At 41.9% G+C, this 19,328-nt stretch overlaps 1 protein-coding gene across 7 annotated transcripts in view; it reads right to left on the reverse strand.

Annotated features, from left to right (window-relative positions):
• The window catches only part of LOC138757881 (limbin-like), a 169,849-nt gene that overhangs the window by 104,766 nt on the left and 45,755 nt on the right, over nucleotides 1–19,328 (reverse strand). For all 7 annotated transcript variants that reach the window (XM_069925935.1, XM_069925937.1, XM_069925934.1 and 4 more), the window contains one exon: nucleotides 11,602–11,926. In XM_069925935.1, coding sequence (XP_069782036.1) covers nucleotides 11,602–11,926 — 325 coding nt within the window. The remainder of the gene's footprint in view (nucleotides 1–11,601; nucleotides 11,927–19,328) is intronic.

Here is a 19,328-nt window from a genome sequence, read left to right on the forward strand (position 1 = left end):
TTAACTGCCAAAATCTTGATGATGCATTAAACTGTGACATGATTTCTTTACGTGTCAGAAGCTTTAAGTTTTCTCTCTTTATTGCTCTGTTTGGATAGCGTGGATCCAGGAAAATTCTAAGCTTTCCATTTTTTTTTGTCCAGGAATGAGAAGGCCAACATATGAGAAATGCTTAGTGGTTCTTGGACTATACTCATTAGAATATAGAAGAATGAGAGGGGATCTCAGAAACATTTTGAATAATGAACGGATTGGACAGAGTAGATGTAAATAAGATGTTTCTCCTGTTGGGTGATTCCAGGACAAGAGGACACAGTCTTAGAATTAAAAAGTACCAATTTACAACAGAGATGAGGAGAAATTTCTTTAGCCAGAGGATTATGGATTTGTGGAATTCATTGCCACAGACGACTGTGGAGAATGTCATTGTGTATATTTGAAGTAGAGGTTGATAGATTCTTGATTAGTAAAGGTGTCAAAGGTTATAGGGAAAAAGCTGGAAAATGAAGTTGAAAGGAATACAGCCAATTTGAATGGCAGAGCAGTTTCTTTAAATTTTTAATTAAAAAAAATTTAGACTACAGCACAGTAATAGGCCATTTTGGCCCACAAGTCTGTGCCATCCAATTTACACCCATTTAACCTACACCCCCAGTATGTTTCAAAAGGTGAAAGGAAACCAGAGCCCATAGGAAAAACCCACACTGTCACGGGTAGAATGTATAAACTCCTTATACAGACAAGGATTCAAACACCAGTCCGAATCGCTGGAGCTGTAAAGGCTTTGCAGCTGTGGAGGCAGGATCATTGGGGGAATTTAAAGGGGAAATTGATAGGTATGTAATTAGTCAGGGTATTAAGGGATATGGGGACAAGGCTGGAACTTGGAACTAGATGCAAGAACAGTTTAGCTCAGGGAGGTTTACACGGAGCAGACTCGATGGGCCAAATGGCCTGCTTCTGTTCCTTTTTCTTGTGATCTTGTGGGGAAAAAAGATGCGAAATATCAGGTGCTCATGCACGGTGAAAAGTAAATGTCACATTCAAACAAACGAATATGTAATCCGAATAAGCAAGAGAATAAAAAAGTAACAGAATGGTTATTTAAGGAAAATACAGCTGAAACTTCAATGATCTCACTTTTTTTGTTAAATCAATCTGGTTATCCTCAAAGCAAAGCTACTTTCACCATTCTATGAGAAAGCCACAATTATCTCTGATTCACATGTACAAAGAGGATTGCTACATTCAGAGGTGTGAATTTGATCTAAGATTAGAGAAAGAAAACTAATGTCTACAGAATTACTGGGCACAAAATACCATCTCAATTTGTACCCTTGAGGTTGGAGAGCTGCGGTTATCTGCTGAACAGCAGGCAATTTGCTAATGAAGTTGACTTGAAGTTTAGGCAGCTGCATCTCTCCCTTAGATCCAGTTTTGCGGGGAGGTGGGGGGGGGGGGCGTCAATCTGAAAGACCAAGGAAAATCAAAAGAGTGATGAGGGCTGGAAGTGATGGGGAGAGATGCAGGAAAATGTTGGGAGGTATGACTGTAGGGTAGGAATAAGTAGCAGAATGGTGTGACCAATGTTTTACTGTGGTATTTCTTCTCTAGGTGTGGAGGTTCAAAGCATGCTGAAATGAAGCCAGAGGGTAATTTTGTCCAGAAATGACAGCTAAAAATCAAGCCAAAACCACTTCTCTTTTGACAATAAACATTTTCCATTTGTGTGAGTGCTCATACAATATTTTTCAAAATGCCCAATGTATTTGAATACATAACATTGCTGCTCAACATATGCTGGGATCTTCAACACTGGCTGAAGAGATAATTCTACTAGAATGATAGATTGCTGAATCTATTACAAATAACTAAATTTAATTTGGGAATACAAGACCTCGTTCTATATTGATCTTCTGTTGTACTATCCGTCACTTCCATCTAATCTGGGTTAAGACAGGATCCGACAAAGCTCATCAGGTTCAGACACTATGGTAAAATAGGTGAAGTCATTGTACAATAGATCAGGAATACAAGCAGAAATAGACCATTCACACCCTTACACCTGCTCTGATTTCAATGAGACTGATCTTGTATGTCAGATGCACATTGTTGTGTTAAACCAAATGCCTTAATTTCCTTAATACCCGTCATGAATATATTCAGGAAATGAACAGACTTCCAAAGAATCACCAATATCCAAGCGAAAAAAAATCTTCTCATCTGTGTCCCTCAGCCAACTTGCATTTCGATACTGTGATTTCCCCCCACCCCCCCACCCCTTAGACCAGGAGTGGCCAAACTTGCTTAATGTAAGAGCCACATACAATAAACTTCATATGTTTGAGAGCCACAAGGCATGAAAAAATATTACAAACACGTTTTTACTCTGACGCACATTTCGTTACAAAGATTTTATATAAATATTAAGAAATACAATATAATAATATTTATTCATGAATGTAGTTTTTAAACTACTAATTTGTATTAGTTTCTATAATCAAAACATACACATATACATACCAAATGTTTTGCTTATATTGGTAAGTCTGAGTTCAGGGCATAGGGAGCTCAGATGGATGGCCGGGACCGAGTGGCAAGTCCGCATTCAGGGCGTTGGAAACGCCAGAGGGCAGACAGCACAGATCACACTAACACTCCACTAATTTCATGCCCACAATACAGCCACATACGTCACGATCACGTGATCACAAGCCACGCCCACTAAAACTACCATTGTGAGCACCAGCTCATATGATTTCTGTCTCAGCCAACATAATTCTGCGAGCCGCCCACTACATGTCAAAAAGCCACATGTGGGCTCTCGAGCCACAGTTAGTGCAAAGCCTTTACAGCGCCAGCGATTCGGACTGGCGCTTGAATCCCAGTCTATAAGGAGTTTATACATTCTACCTGTATCAGTGTGGGTTTTTCCTGTGGGCTCTGGTGATCTACCAGGATTCAATTCAGTGAACCTTCACTGCACTCCTTCGATAACAAGAATATCCATCCTTTGGTAGGGAGACCCCCACATTTTTCCATGATATGGCAGATACGGTCTCACAACAGCAGGCAGAGGAAAAGATTCAAGGCTGTTCACAAAGTCTCCATGAAAAAAATATATTGCATTCTCACCAACTTCTGAGGACAATGAAGACAATGGTGCATCTGCACAGCTCCAGCAATCTCCAATCAGTCCTGACCTCTGCTGCTATCTGTATGGAGTATGCACAGTCTCCCTGTGATTGCATGAGATGCTCTGGTTCCCTTCCACATGCTATTTAGTGTAGATAGATGGCTTGAGAATAATGTTGATACAGCAAAATAAGTGGGGGAATGGGACTGATGAGGATGCTCTGAGAGCTGGCATGGACGTGCGAGGCCAAATGGCCTCCTTCAATGTCATGAGAAATGACCACTCAAAATGAAGTGTGGTATTGAGAACCTTGATTCAGAAGCGCACACAGCCTCTCATCCCATCACGTACCTCCTCCCCCATAAAGTTTAATTTATTGTCAGAGTACATACATGACATCTCATACAACCTTGAGATTCTATTTCCTGCGGGCCAGGCAGAATTTCTACTTATCGGTAGTGCAAAAAATTGTACTCAAAAAAGATAGGGATACAAATGTAAACAAAGGAGAAAGTGCAAACAAACTGGCAGCAATTCAGAAAATAAATGTTCAATAATAAATAATATGCAAAGTAATTGCCCTTAATAAGTGAAATAACAATACTGAAAGAGCCTGAAATTCCTACAGAACTGGAATGGAAGTAAGTCTTCCTTGATCCTGAGAAACTGCCTAAGAGTATGAAAAGATCTTCTTTTCCTGTACCTCTTGCACTCAAATCCTCATGCAAATAAAGAGCAAAATATCATTTGCCTTCTTAATTGCCCACCAAACCTGAGTCATGTACAAGAATACATGGATCATTCGTCATGTACAAGGATACATGGATCATTCTGAGCACAAACAACTTTCAATTTCACTCTATTTTTTTTAAATTGCTTTTGCATTTGTTCTATTGAGTGTACATGTTATTTTAAACAAAGAAAACACCATACGTTTATTCTGGGTTCTTATCTGTGAATTCTTCAGGAATTAACATTCTTGTCAGAATGGTCGTGACTACATGGGGGGGTGGGGGGGCGCGGAACATTATTGGAGTTTCTGTGACATTTAGCAGCGCAAGATCATGTGAAGTGAAAAAGAACCATACCAAAAGGTTTGTCAAGCATATTATTGCAAGCTGTTTCTAAAAGCAAGCCCACAGCAATCTATGGGAACACACATTTCTAGCGTTTATCACACTTCAGCTGGCAGCCCTTTGACTAGGCCAAGCCACTGAAGTAAAACTGAACTGAAATAAAATAAAAACAGAGGCCAAGGGGAATACTATGTCAATAAAATGAACTGTTGGATGCCATGTTTTTGTGGGCTAACAATCAATTTCAGTGAAAAACAAAATTGATTTTGTGAGCAGCAGACTGCATGCCTACATTCTGTAGATAAACCTGAGAGATGACACACTACAGGAAGATGACCACAGCAGTGGAGCAGCAAGGGGCTCAGTGGGTGAAGAACCCACACAGACTGCAGGTTGTTGGTGTCTTGTGGTCGAAGGATTCACACAGGCTGTGGGCTGCTGGAGACTGGCTCATGGGAACCAAGAATCAAAACTAGAATTTGAGAGGATGCGGAGGGCAAGAATGGTCTCCAAAAGGCCATGAGCATTGAAAGGTTCCTAATCTTATAGGTGGTTTGGATCTGGAGTTTGGGTTACCAATAGATTGAACTGGAGTTTGTAAGGTTGCAGCAGTTGTGGGACTATTGGAGGTAAATCCACAGACACTCAACTCTTTGAAGGTATTCTCTTTTTCTTCACTCTTATTATTGGGGGCATAGAGCAATGCTAATGGTGACTCTGTGATTGCCTTTATGGCAGGCAAAAGTTGAAGTACATCATGTATACCACATTTTTTCAATTATTACACGACAATAAAAGAACCTTGATCCTTTCATCCCAGCTCCTTTATTAAAAGCCCAATGTTTTGGCACCAAATGACAAGCATTACAAGCCAGGTACATGTGAATGGCCATCCATGGACATCTTGTGCAACAATAGTCTTACACTGTTTATCTGGATTGTTTATCAAGGAAGATAGAGGAATTAGGGGATATGGGGAGAAGGCAGGTAGGTGGAGTTAGGTCATAAGTTAGATCAGCCATGATCGTATTGAATGGCGGAGCAGGCTTGATGGGCCATTTTTGGCCTACTCCTGTTCCTACTTCCTATGTTCCTATGTTCCTATGGTCTGAGACTGTTTGACTTGTGAAGCTGGGAGTGGCTCTTTTTGAAGGTCAGTTCTTCAGGCACCTCAGCTAACCCTTCTACACAATTCCCTTCCTTTTGACAATCTCTTGTCCCCACCCCACATACCTATATGCTGACCTAACCTCATTCCTCATCCAATATTCTGGCTGTCGAATCGCACAATCATGATTTCCTCCACTCCATTCCTTTGAACTACACATCTAACACCTCACTCCATGGTCCCAGACTCTATCCCATTATCTCTATACATTGATCCCTCTGCTTCTCCCTATAATGCTCCCTTCTTCTCCCCCCTCCGCCCTCTGCCCCACCACTTTTGCCTAATCTCTGAGCCTCAATCCTTGTTACTCACCAGACCTGGCCCTGAACTTACCTCATGAATAATTTGCTTTAGTGGTCATCAGAAAAAATGACTTTGGTCAGGTTGTGGTCAGAATAGAACAACCTTGTGTGATGGACCATGTTGAGATTAGGAAAGAGAAAGAACTGGATCTTCTTAAAAATATGAATATTGATAAGTTTCTGGGGCCAGACAAGATATACCTCAGGTTACTGTGGGAAGAGAGGAAAGAGACAGCTGTGGGGCATTGGTAATGATCTAGCATCCTCCTTGGCCACTGGGGAGGTGCTGGAGGAGTATAAAAAGGCAAATGTGGTCCTCTTGTTAAAAAAGGTAATAGGGAGAATCCCACAAATTATAAATAAGCGAGTCTTACGTCAGAGGTGTGCAAACTATTGGAGAGGCTTCATAGGGAGAGGATCTATGAGCATTTAGAGAAGTATTGTCTTCTCAGGAATAGTCAGCATGGCTTTGTGAAGAAAAGGTCACACCTCACAAGCCAAATCGAATTTTTGAGGAGGTTACAAAAGAAATTGATGAAGGTTGGGTGGTAGATGGGCTGTACATAGATTTTAGTGAGGCATTTGACAAGGCCCTCTGTGAGGCACTCATTCAGAAGGTCATGAGGCATGGGATCCATGTGGATTCAGAATTGGCTTGCCTGTAATATTCTGCCTGGAGATCAGTGACTATTAGATTCCCACCGGGATCTGTTCTGGGACCCTGGCTCTGTGATTTTTATAAATTACAGAGACGAGGAAGTGGAATGATGGATCACTAAGTTTGCAGATGATATGAAGGTTGGAGGAGATGTGGATAGTGTTGAAGGTTATTGTAGGTTACAAAAGGATTGAGGAAGAATAGAGGGACCAAATCCATACATCCCTCAAGTTTGTCATGCAGGTTGATAGGATAGTTAAGAAGGCCTATGGGATGCTTGGCTTCATTACTTGAGGTACTGAGTTCACAAGTCAAGAGGTCATGTTGCAACACCACAAATCTCTGGTGAGACCACATTTAGCACATTGTGTTCAGTTCTGATCACCTCATTTTTGGAAGGATGTGGAAGTTATGGAGAGGGTGCAGAGGATGTTGCCTGAATTGGAAAATAAGCCTTATGAGGCAAGGTTAGCAGAGCTAGAGCTTTTCTCATTGGAGCATACAAGGATGAGAGGTGACTTAATAGAGGTCTACAAGATTCTGAGAGGCATACATAAGATAGATGGCGGGTTCCTTTTTCACAAGTTGAGAATAGCAAACATGAGAGAACATCTGTACAAAGTGAATGGAGGAAAGTTTAGGGGAGATATCATGGGAAAGTTTTTTTTAAAATATTTTAAAATTCTATTTATTTTTACACAGAATTGTGGATACCTGGAATGCCTTGCCAGGCATGGTGGTGGAAGTTGAAACATTTGGGGCATGTAAGAGACTCTTAAGACTCTTTCACGCTTGCAAGTGGTTCCAGGAATTAACAACCAATTGGCCTAAGGAGTCTAGTGTGGAATGAAAATCATCTCAACACTGGTGTGAGATGACATCATCTCATACCGGGGATAGACTGACTCAACCCTTAGTGCAATCCCCGGCACTGCAGACACCAGCATTACAATCATGCATGTGTAGAATGAGCAATTGCATTTTAGTACAGAAATTACTCGTTCTTTTTTAGTGAGTGCAGGAACGTGATAGAAGATTAAAATGAAGGCATAAATTTTGCCATGGGAAAGTCACAGAGAGAGGAGAGGGGAGGGGGGAGGGGGGAGAGAATTAATAGCAATAATGGACAAATTTTAAACAACATTGGAAAGTTGGTAGCACTATAGCACACAATTTATAAAGTCCATGGGAAAAAGCGATGGCAGACCTGACTTTCCAGAATGCCGTGTGGCAGAGAAACCCCTCCATGAGTTCTCCATGAATGCAGCCATGCATTCAGCCCTTTCTCTGCCACACAGAATTCTGGGAGGCCAGGTCCTCATCACTTTTTCCCAACGGCATTTATAAATTGTGCGTAATAGCACTACCAACTTTCCAAAGCTGTATAAATTGTGCATAATAGTGCTACTCTTTGCTTCCTGCCTATTAGCCATTCCTCTATCCAGTTTAATAACTTCCCTGTAATTTCATGGGTCCTCATCTTATTTAGCAGCCTAATATGCAGCGCCTTTTGAAAATCTAAAAAGATAACATCCACAGCCTCTCCTTTGTCTATCCTACTTGAGATTTCTTCAAAAAGCTCTATTAGGTTGGTCAGGCAGGATTTACCCTTTAAAAAACCATGCTGACTTGGACCTATCCTGTCGTGTATCTCTAGGTATTTCATCACCTCTTCCTTGAGGATGGACTCTAATATCTTCCCAACCATCAGACTAATTGGCCTATAGTTTCCTTTTCTCTGTCTCCCACCTTTCTTAAACAGCAGAACCACATTTGTGACCTTCCAATCCTCTGGAATCTCTCCAGAATCTATTGATTTCTGGAAGATCATCGTCAATGGATCTACAATCTCCAAAGCCTCCTCTTTCAAAATCCATGGATGCACATCATCCGCCCCAGGAGATTTATCAATATTTAATCTGTTTAGTTTGCCTAGCACAATTTCTCTAGTAACCCTAACTCTACTCCCTGAAGCCTCTGACTGTCTGGGATATTACTAATGTCTTCTACGGTGAAGACAGATGCAAAATATTGATTAAGCTTCTTTGCCATCTCTTTATAACCCATTACAATTTCCCTAGCATAATTTTCTATGGTCCTATGTCAACACGCGTCTCTCTATATTTGAAAAAGCTCTTAGTATCGTTTTTAATATTGTTAGCTAATCTCCTTTCAAAAGCTCATCTTTTCTTTCCGAATAACATTTTTTGTTTCTTTTTGTCCTCTAATTTCCCACTAATTTTAGCTTCCTTGTATGCCCTCACCTTTGCTTTTATCATAGCCTTCACCTCTTTTGTCAGCCACAATGGTACCATCTTCCCTTGGACAAATTTATTTTTTCTTGGAATATATCTATCCTGCATGCCTTTTATTACTTGCAAAAATGTCTTCCAGTCCTACTCTGATCCTCCAGTCAGTTTGCTTTCTCAGTTTACTTGAGCCAGTTCCTTTCTCATACCACTGTAATTTCCTTTATTCCACTGAAAAATTGATACATCTGATAATTTATTTTTCTTTTCAAAATTTAAATTAAATTCATCCATGTTATTATCGCTGCTTCCTAGAGGTTCTATGACCTTTAACTCCCTAACAACCTCGGGTTCATTGCACATGACCCAATCCAGAACTGCGGATCCCCTGATGGGCTTCACAACAAGCTGTTCAAAAAAGCTATCTCTTAGGTTTTCTACAAACTCTCTCTCCTGGCTTCCAGAATTTTCCTGTCTTTCCCAATCCCCTGCCATGTTAAAATCTCCCATAATTATTTTGACATTATCCCTGTGGCATGCACTCTGTATTTCCTGGTGTAGCTCATTATTCACTTCCTGGCTGCTATTTGGGGGCCTGCATATAACTGCTAATATGGTCTTCTTACCCTTGACATTTCTTAATTCTATCTCTTTTGACCCTATGTCTCTTCTTTCTATTGATTTAATGCCATTTTTTTTAACATCAGAGCCACCCCTCCTCCTCTACCCACCTGCCTATCTTTCCTATAGACTGTGTAACCATGGATATTTAGCACCCAATCACATCCCTCTGAGCCACGTTTCAGTAATGGCTACAATGTCATACTTCTTCAGCTGAATCTGAGCTACCAGGTCATCCACTTTGTTTCTAAGGCTGCGTGCATTTAAATATAATGCCAAATTCCAAATTTGTATCAGGATTTAGGGCAGGTCCACCATCACTTGATGTGTCATGACATCACTGGTAGAAGGCAGAACAGTTTTAACCCTGGGGATTAGTGCACAGTGTCCCAGTTAAGAGTGGTCAAGAGTGCACAGCAAAAATGCTATTCCTATCCCTGGACATTGAAGGGCTGATTTAGTGGGATACAAGTGTAAAAGGGGCTTTAGACAGGCACATGGATGAAAGAAACGTAACAGGTTATGAGACAGAAAGGGTTTAGATTTTTAGTTTAGTAAGAATATATAGCTCGGCACAACATTGATGGCCAAAGGGCCTGTACTGTGCTGTAATGTCCTATGTTCTCTTTTCTCCATACACTCTACAATGGGGAACATGTGGCATTAAAACCTTGAATGTGTAAAGCCTGATTAACAGCTCACAATACCTTGGACAACTGAATTTACCAGCAAAATGTTTGTTCATCTGTCATAAGCCATCTAACATGGAGCTTTGGATGAGTTAATCAATCATTCATCACTCAGATTTAAATGGACTGGGTGGATTCAACATCAACTTTAGCTTCAATAAGCTACAAAGTCATTTAGCTTACTGAACACATCAGTTTCAAGATCCCAACCTTAAATGCCAATATTATAATTACTTTCATGTATACCTTCTTGACAAAATATCAAGGGCCTACTAGCCCTTGAAAAATCATATTAAGCTGTTAAAATGAAACTGATTCAAATTAACAATGTCAATTAAAAATTGTGATTTACCAGGTGTGGAAAAGTTTTTAGTTCAGGTTTTGAGTGAGGTGAATCCTAGATTTTTGGCCTTTTATATGCCTTTGATTCCTGCCTTTGATGGGTGGATGTTGAGTTAACTTTGACTGTGATCTGACATTTCATCCCCAAGCCGCCTCTTCTGCAGGTTGTTTCTCATTTCCCACTGATCACATTGAACCTTTGATCAATTATTTTAATGGCTTGAAATGTATATATATTCTGCCAATGCTCTGAAAGAGAATCACTAGTGAGATGTTTTTTTCTGGATCAGCTTATTCTTAACCTCAACTGACAAAGATGTCAGAGGCAAGCTCGAGATGCAGCATTGGTGTACTTGACCTCCTTCCCTGCCACTGCACTCAGTAGTGAGACTAAGATAGACCACAGAATCCCTGAACTGAGAAGCCAGATCCAGCATGCATCTGGCCCCTCAATTCATATCAGCCATACATGAACCTATAGACTAGTCTGGATCAACCTCAATCCAGTTTAATGTATCTTTCTTGCCTTAGTGTTTCCACATTATTCACACTTCGCAACTTTCAGAAGCATAGAACACTACAGCACGGAAAACAGGCCATTTGGCCCCTCTAGTCTATGCCAAAACATCATTCTGCTGGATCCATCGACCTGTACCCGGTCTATAACCTCCAGACCTCCCATCCATGTATCTATTCAATTCATTCTTAAAACAAGAGCGAGTCTGCATTTACCACACAAGATGGCAGCTCGTTCTACACTCCCTCCACTCTCTGTGAAGAGGTTCCTCCTAATGTTTTCCCTAAACCTTTCCCTTCACCCTACAGCCATGTCTCTTGTATATCTCTCTCTCCTAATTTAAATGGAAAGAGCTGACGTGCATTTACTCTGTCTACACCTCTATCAAATCTCCCAACATTTTTCTACACTGCAAGGAGTAAAGTCCCAACTTGTTTAATCTTTCCCTGTAACTCAACTCCTGAAGACGCAGAAACATCCTAGTAAATCTTTTCTGCACTCTTTCAATCTTACTGATAACCTTTGTTGTCTAGTTGTACAATGTTAGAAACCAGGATTGTGATACATGTTGAGTAATAACCAGAGATTACATGGGGAAGAAGGAAATCAGAAGTTTTGCCAAAGAAGAGTTGCAGTAAAAAGACTCCTCTTTGCTAGACAGCTGTAATTTTCTGAGGAAGTGTCCAGTGTTTTAATTATTTTGGAAAATAAAATTTCTGATGGAAAGGTTCCCTCTGGAAAATATTGATGTCATGCATGGATTAATATTCCAAATAATATCACCATCATGAATGTACTGGCTCTTTCAGTTATACAGCGTCAAACTATGCTTTCATGACCTACCTCATCATCCACATTTTGCATGAGTAGCTCAGCTTCTTTGTCTTCTTGTAGCTGTTTAATGTAAAGAACTTCCATTTTATGCCTGGTCTCTTGGTTACTTTGAGCTGCTAATGTGGCTAGCATTTCTTCATGCTCTGTACTCAGTGTATTTTCCATCTCTTCAAACTGTTCTTTGAAAACAATGTTGAATCGTTCCTCTAAAAGGGGTGAAAGGTCTTTGTTGTGCTTGAAATTCCTTAGCAACAAAAAAATTGCAGCCAAGTTCATTCTTTTCCGATGATATTCTAGATCTGTATCCAACTGTATTGCATTCAATACATGCAAGCTGCAAAATAGAAATTGAATGTTAAGATCAATTTATATAATGAGGAATAAGAAAAAAAGCACATAAAAATGTTAAAATATGAAAACAGACAGAAAATAATAAATGGGACACATGAATAATTCATTTATTTTTGAGATTACCGATGCGGAACAAGTAACTAATTCTGTGAACCCTCATATGTACGTTTCTATACATTTCTAACTAGTATCTTGCTTACCAGTTATATTAACTGTCTAAGTATTCAACAAGAGGTTAGGGGTTAAATACTAGATGAATATGATTTAATGTTGAGAGTTTGTTCATGGTACAACAGTATTGTATTGGAATGTATACTGGTTCTACAGTTCTGTTCTGATATTGTTCAGTTTCGAGTGAATGGTGACTGCCCAGAATATTCATGGTGAAGCCTTGGCTAAGTAATACAATTAAATGTCAGGGATAGGTGATTGGACCCTTTTATTGGAGACAGCTATTGCCTGACATCTTTGCGCCTCCACTTATCTACCTACTGTATACTTGAAATATTGTCAAGGTTTTGGCATGCTTGATTTACAGAAGAATTGTGAATTAAATTGAAAATAGTGCAACCATCAGTGAACAATGATTGAAGAGAGATCCTTGATGATGATGGATGGGCCGAGGGAGCTGCCGGAGGAATTCCTACAGTAATATTCCATGATTGGGTTAAGTTTCCTCCAATAGCCAATCCATCTTCATTTTTGGAAGGTATGACTCCAACCACTGGAATAGTTTTGCTTTGATGATGCCCATTAACTTCAGTTTTATCAGAGCTCCTGACTTAAATGAAAGTGAAGTAAAATTAACATCATTTCACGGTTGCAGGGCTAATAGATGCAACCGATAGTGGAACACTCATTCTACTATTTTTATGGGCTTCTGTATGCTCCCAATAATGGGGCTTGAAGTTATCATTGCCAACCCAAATTGGATGGTGAGAACGTATTGAGAGGAGGAAAAAAAAGGATCTGGGCCTTGATTCAAAATGCTTTGATAGCTAGGTGAGTATAAGATATTAAACTAAAATAAGCAAGAAAAGCCAGAAAAGTGAGAATGAAAAGATTTTAGATCTTGCACTCCATTCAGTATAGCACCAATAACAACTGTAGGTACAAGGGTGAAATTATGGAAATTCAATAATAAGAGGAGTGACTAGTAGTCACCATATCAGTGTCATTATTAGTCTGCCTCAAAAGACTAAGGCATTAATTAAGCCGATTAATAATGTTAACAGGTTATTCTAAACTAAGAGTAAATATATGTAAAATGATGTTCTGTGCATTTCTTGGGTGGTATAATTTCAAAGAGGGTTAAACATTTTTAGTGTCAGTCCAATTGGATGCATAATTGGGGAGTACATTAGCAGAGTCAAATTGAGATGTCAGTCGGCTTACAGCGCTGAGTGGATATCTCCATTTGCAAAGAAGTTCAGTCCTACAATAGCTGAACTTGGAGAATTTTTGCTGTGATTCATTCATACTTGTCCCTTTCTGAAGCATTTAATGTTGTTAAAAACCCAGAGGGAAATGTGTGGCAATTGCAAAAAGACTTTGTTGAAACAATGTTCCCTCTGCACCAACATTCACTTTATTGCATTTAATTGGAATGGAGTATTGACCATGAGAAGAGTTCTACTGGAAGAAATAAAGTGGAGAAACATGAGAGACAGACAGCAGAGAAACAGGTCTTTAGGCTTACCATGTACACCCATACTGATCCCATTTACAAAGATTTGATCCATTGCCTAATATGTCTGGACAATCTAAATGCTTCTTAAATGTAGGGAGACAAGCAAACTTCACCACCTTCAGACAGTGTATTCCAGATTCTAAATACCATTAAGGTGAAAATATCCTTCCTCAGATCCTCTCTAAATCTCCCCATGGTAAACCAAGGCCCTCTAGTTTCCTATCTATTCTATATTTGCTCCTCATGGTTCTGTACACCTCATCAAGCTCCTGCTCAACCTCCTGCTCAGGGGAAAACAAACCCAATCTATGCCATCTCTCTTCATGACTGTGATGCTCCATCTCAGGCAACATCCTGCTGAATCTCTACTCCAGTGTGATTATGTCCTTCCCATAGTGTAGCATCCTGGACTGTACACAATATTCACCAGCTGTGGCCTTATAAAGTTATAAAAGACTTCTCCTTCCTTTAATCTATGCCCCAGCTAATGAAGGCAACCATCCCACTGTCCTCAGCAGACCACATACAGCTAAGTTCAGGAAACAATTTTCCTACCTGAATCACATTAATGAATAGCATAAGGGAAATCTGGCCAGTCATCTCAAAAAAAAAATGTGCCACCTACAGCAGTCACACAAAATTGGGAACACTGGACAGGCTGAAAACAGTATTGCAGCTGGCGGCAAAGATCACCCTGCTTATTAGCTTACGTTCATTGGGCTCATTCCATGGTGTAGGATAAATGACTCCACTCACTGACAATTTCTATCCAATTAAATGCATAAAAGTGAATGTTGGTGCAGAGGGCACAATGTTTCAACAAAGTCTTTCTGTAATTGCCACACATTTCCCTCAGGGTTTTTAACAATATGAAATGCTTCAGAAAGTGCCAAGTATGAATGAATCACAGCAAAAATCTTCCAAGTTCACTGACAATTTCTATGCAAAGGAAACTGACATTTCATTCCACCTTGCAGAGCAGCAACAAGCAGAGCAAGTGATTGAGAAAGGGAGAATGCAAGAGAGAATGCAGGAGGGACCACTTTCATGAAAGTAAGAGCAGACAAAACTGAGCATAGGAAAAAGGCAGAAAGTATGCGTGGGGGCAGGGGTGGGAGAGATAAAGAGAAAGAGAGGGTGCTAGAGAGCAAAGGAGAAAGTGTGTGTGTGTGTGTGTGTGTGTGTGTGTATATACAAATGCTGGAATATAACAATGCACTAAAAAGCAAGTAATTAACATTACTAATATTTAATCTTAAATGTTGTTACTTTAGAAATAGTTTAAAATGCTCTATGTATAAATATATTTAAAATCTGCCTCTCTCCTTAAAACTAATCTCTTTTGTTCTTTCTACCCTTAGCATGGAAATAAAAAAAATCTTTGAATATCTGTGCCTCTCATAATCGTATATACTCTTATTAGTTCGCCCCTCATCCTCCTTCACTGCAGGGAATTGATGCCCAACCTATCCAATCTCTATATACTTTTTATATGCTGCATTCAGGACTTAGATCAGTAATGCAAGAGAAATGAGTGATCAATAGCCCAGAGTTAGGAGGTTGCTGTCCTTCTAAATGCAAATGTATTCAGCTGCAATATATCACAGCCAAAGATTTATGTGAATGGTTTATAATATGACTGTTATTCCTTCAAAGTCTGGTTCAATACCAATCAAACTTCTGCTTTGTTTGACATATTGCAGCTTATGTCAAACTGTTGGATTTTGTCATATTAATCATAGACAGTCTGCACTATCACAAATCACTTTTTTGAACTAGGATTTATTATCTTTCCTATGTATTTATTGTCTCTTTTCATTTAATTCAATTAGTTTATATTGTAGCGGCCCATAGCACATTCCGTGGGTTGACAAAGGAAACGGCCGAATGCAGCAAACAAACAAGCAGCACACGGGATGGGAGACCTATTCCCGTAGGTTGTAGGAATAGCGGCCGAATCAACCAGTTACCGTCAGCGGATTGCAGGGAGTCCAATCTGGGCCTGCTGATCCAAGGTGGCCAATCAGCAGCCAGCTCCGCTCAAGCCACGTTCCAGTGGTGACGTGGCTGGCTGCTTATAAAAGGCAGAACTGCATTTAAATAAACTCAGTGTCAACTACAGTCTCTGTGTGAGAGTCTTCTTTCTTGTTATAACCTCGAGCTATTACCATGCCATACTTCGACCTATAACTGTAGCGACCCACTACAGTTGTAATCCCAATAAGTCCAGATGTCGTTTTGGACCCAACGATGGAGGAACAACCTACAATCAACATGGTCTCCCTGAAGCTGCCAGACTTCTGGACGTCATTGCCATGGGTGTGGTTGCAGCAGGCCGAGGGCCAGTTCGTCATTCGCCAGATCTCTGTTGGCGACACGCGTAGTCAGTGCCCTCAATCAGGACACCGTAGCCCACATCATTGACTTCCTCCAGCAGCCCCCAGAGCATGTATGTGGCCATCAAGGAGCTATTAACCCACACTTTTTGGCTCTCGAAGCGCAAGCGCGTGGCCTGACTGCTGCACATCGATGGTTTGGGGGACAAGGCCTTCTTCCCTTATGAGCGACATACTTGCCCGCTGTTCTAGTAGATCTTCCTACAGCAGCTGCCGAAAGAGATCAAGCTGTTCATCACAGAAGACTTCGATGACCCTTGGAAGGTGGTTGCCCCCCGAGCAGATATGTCATGGGTGGCAAAGAGGGACACTGGTGCCATGCTCGAACAGGTGGCAGCACCTCCTCAGCAACATCCAGTCAGGAAACCCACCGACCAACCATCTGAGCGATGAACTCCATCAGTGAGCAGTACTGTTTCTATCATCAATGATGAGGTTCTGAAGCCCATTGATGCCACTCCCACTGCGCATTCCAGGGAAATGCCAAGGCTGGCTGTCGTTGATGGCTGGATAACCTCCTCCACATCCAAGATTCCCTGTCAGGCTGTCATTTCTTGGTAGATACTGGGTCAAAGTACCTCATCCTTCCCCCTTCCAGCCTCCGGGCACGCAGCGGGAAAGTGGTCTAGAGAATTTAAAGCAGCAGACGGCTCCAATATTTGGATATTTGGCATCCGTATAATCCCCCTTCGCTTTGGGGACAGACAGTTCACTTGGAAGTTCACGGTGGTGGCTGTACAATAACTGTTACTGGGTGTAGATTTCCTCAGGGCCATCTCATTACTGGTGGACATTAAAGGGCGTCAGCTCGTACACACCCAGACTTTTCAAATCCTCTCGCTCAAGGGCACTGAACTTACTGACCTCCATCTGCACTAGGTGAGTACTGCTGACAACGAATTCGCTCAGGTCTTAGCGGATTTCCCCATCACTATGCCTCATTTCAACTCAGCAGAGCCTTAACACGGGGTGAGACATCAGATCATTATGGAGGACCCTCACCTCCAAGCCAGGGCGTGGCATCTTCCACCCCGAGAAACTCAACCTGGCTAGAGAAGAGTATCAAAAGATGGAGGAATGCAGCATTGTACGGTGCTCCGATAGCCTTTGGGCTTCCCCCCTCCATATGGTACCTAAGGCAGCCATGCCCGACAGATATCCCCTGCCCCATATCCAGGATTTCACCACTAACCTGCAAGGGGCACGGATATTTTCTAAGGTAGACCTCATTGGAGTTATCATCAGATCCCAGTTCACCCTGATAACCTTCCCAAAACTGCCATCATAATCCCTTTTGGATTGTTCAAATTCCTCCATATGTCATTCGGGCTGAAAAATGCAGCTCAGACTTTCCAAAGGTTGATGGACACAGTGGGCTGGGATCTGCACTTTACCTTCATCTACCTCGATGACATTTTAATAGCCAGCCACACCCGCATCGAGCATGCCGCTTAAGACTATTGTTCTCGAGGCCAAGTGAGTTCGGTTTAACCATCAATCCAGCCAAATGCCTGTTTGGCTGAGAGACAATCGATTTCCTGGGCCATCGCATTGACCAACATGGGGCCACGCCATTACCCACCAAAGTGGACACTATTCGTTCCTTCCCTAGACCAACGACCATGAAGGTACTGTAAGAGTTTGCAGGTATGGTCAATTTTTAATCATCGCTTCATACCTGCAGCAACCCGCATCATGAGTCTGCTATTTTCCCCTCGACGGGGCCCAGTAAAGACATTCATTGGACTCAGGACGTAACCAAGGTTTTCCAAGCAACTAAAGACGCCCTGGCCAAAGCCACTCTCCCTATGCACCTGAGGACAGATGCTCCGACCGCACTTGAACAACTAGTTAATGGACAGTGGCAGTCGCTGACTTTTTTCAGTAAACATCACAGGCCACCAGAGCTCAAGTACAGTGCATTTGATAGGGAGCTGTTAGTGTTATACCTGGCAATTCGGCATTTCCATTACTTCCTGGAAGGCAGGAAGTTTGAAATTTACACAGACCACAAACCACTCACCTTTGCTTTCAGCAAGATGTCAAACCAGTGGTCAGCCAGGAAATGGCAGCACCTGTCCTACATATCTGAATTTTTGACAAACATTGAACATATCGCTGGCAGTCCACTGTGGTAGCTGATGTTCTATCTCATCAGACTATCCTAGCAGTGTATGACCCTGTCCCAAGCATTGACTAAGCAGCCCTGACTGAAGTGCAGCAAGTGGACCCTGCCATACCAGTGTACCAGACAGCACTCACTGGCCACCAACTAGAGGATATCCAAATCGCCCCAGGTAATTGTATGCTGCTCTGTGATACCTCAACTGGCAAACTGCACCCTGTCATTTCGGCCTGGAAGAGGTGAGTTTTCGATTCGGTCCACAATTTGGCTCACCTCGCTTACAGGACTACTGTTAGAATGGTGGTCAACAGATATGTTTGGCACAGCCTCCGTAAAGAGGTTACTGAGTGGGCCAAAACATGTACTCAGTGCCAGGCTTTCAAGGTCCAGACCTACATTAAGGCCCCTCCACAGGCCCTTTTTCGAACCAGCATGCCGTTGGTTCAGCTACGTGCATATAGAATTGTGAGCCTCCTACCTATATCCAAGGGTGCACGTTATCTGTTGACCATGGTCAACCGGATGACTAGATGGCCAGAGGCGGTGCTGCTAGATGAAACTTTTACTGTGGCTTGTGCATGGGGATTGCTGAACACCTGGGTGGCACATTTTGGGGTTCCCGAACACAAAACATCTGTTGGGGGCCCAATTCATTTCCAGCCTGTGGACTGCCTTAGCAAACACCCTGGGGACCCAATTCCACCAAACCACTGCATACCACCCGCAGGTCAATGGGTTGGTGGAGAGATTCCACAGGCACCTTAAGACAATCCTAATGACCCAACTCACTAGACTGAACTGGGCCAACGAATTCCCTTGGGTTCTTCTCACCATTTGTACTGCCTAAAGGAGGATCTCGAGGCATCCTCTTCCGAGTTGGTCTACCGCGCGCCTCTAGTCATCCTTGGTGGCCCCCTTGTCTCAACTGCATGAGTGCCTGGGCACACTGGCCCCAGTTCAGCCTAGAGTCCATGGCCAAGCCAGCACCTTTGTTCAAAAGATCTTTGCAGACTGTCACTACGTATTTGTCCAACGCAGGGTTCACCGGCCACCTCTCCAGCGGCCTTTTGAAGAGCCATGCCTCGTTGTCAAACACAATGCCTCCACCTACGTGTTGGACATTGAAGGCAGGGAAGAGACCTTCGTGGTTGACCAGCTGAAACTGGCCTACTTG

This window comes from Narcine bancroftii, chromosome 3 (genome assembly GCF_036971445.1).
Source record: "Narcine bancroftii isolate sNarBan1 chromosome 3, sNarBan1.hap1, whole genome shotgun sequence".
Taxonomy (NCBI): Eukaryota; Metazoa; Chordata; class Chondrichthyes; order Torpediniformes; family Narcinidae; genus Narcine; species Narcine bancroftii.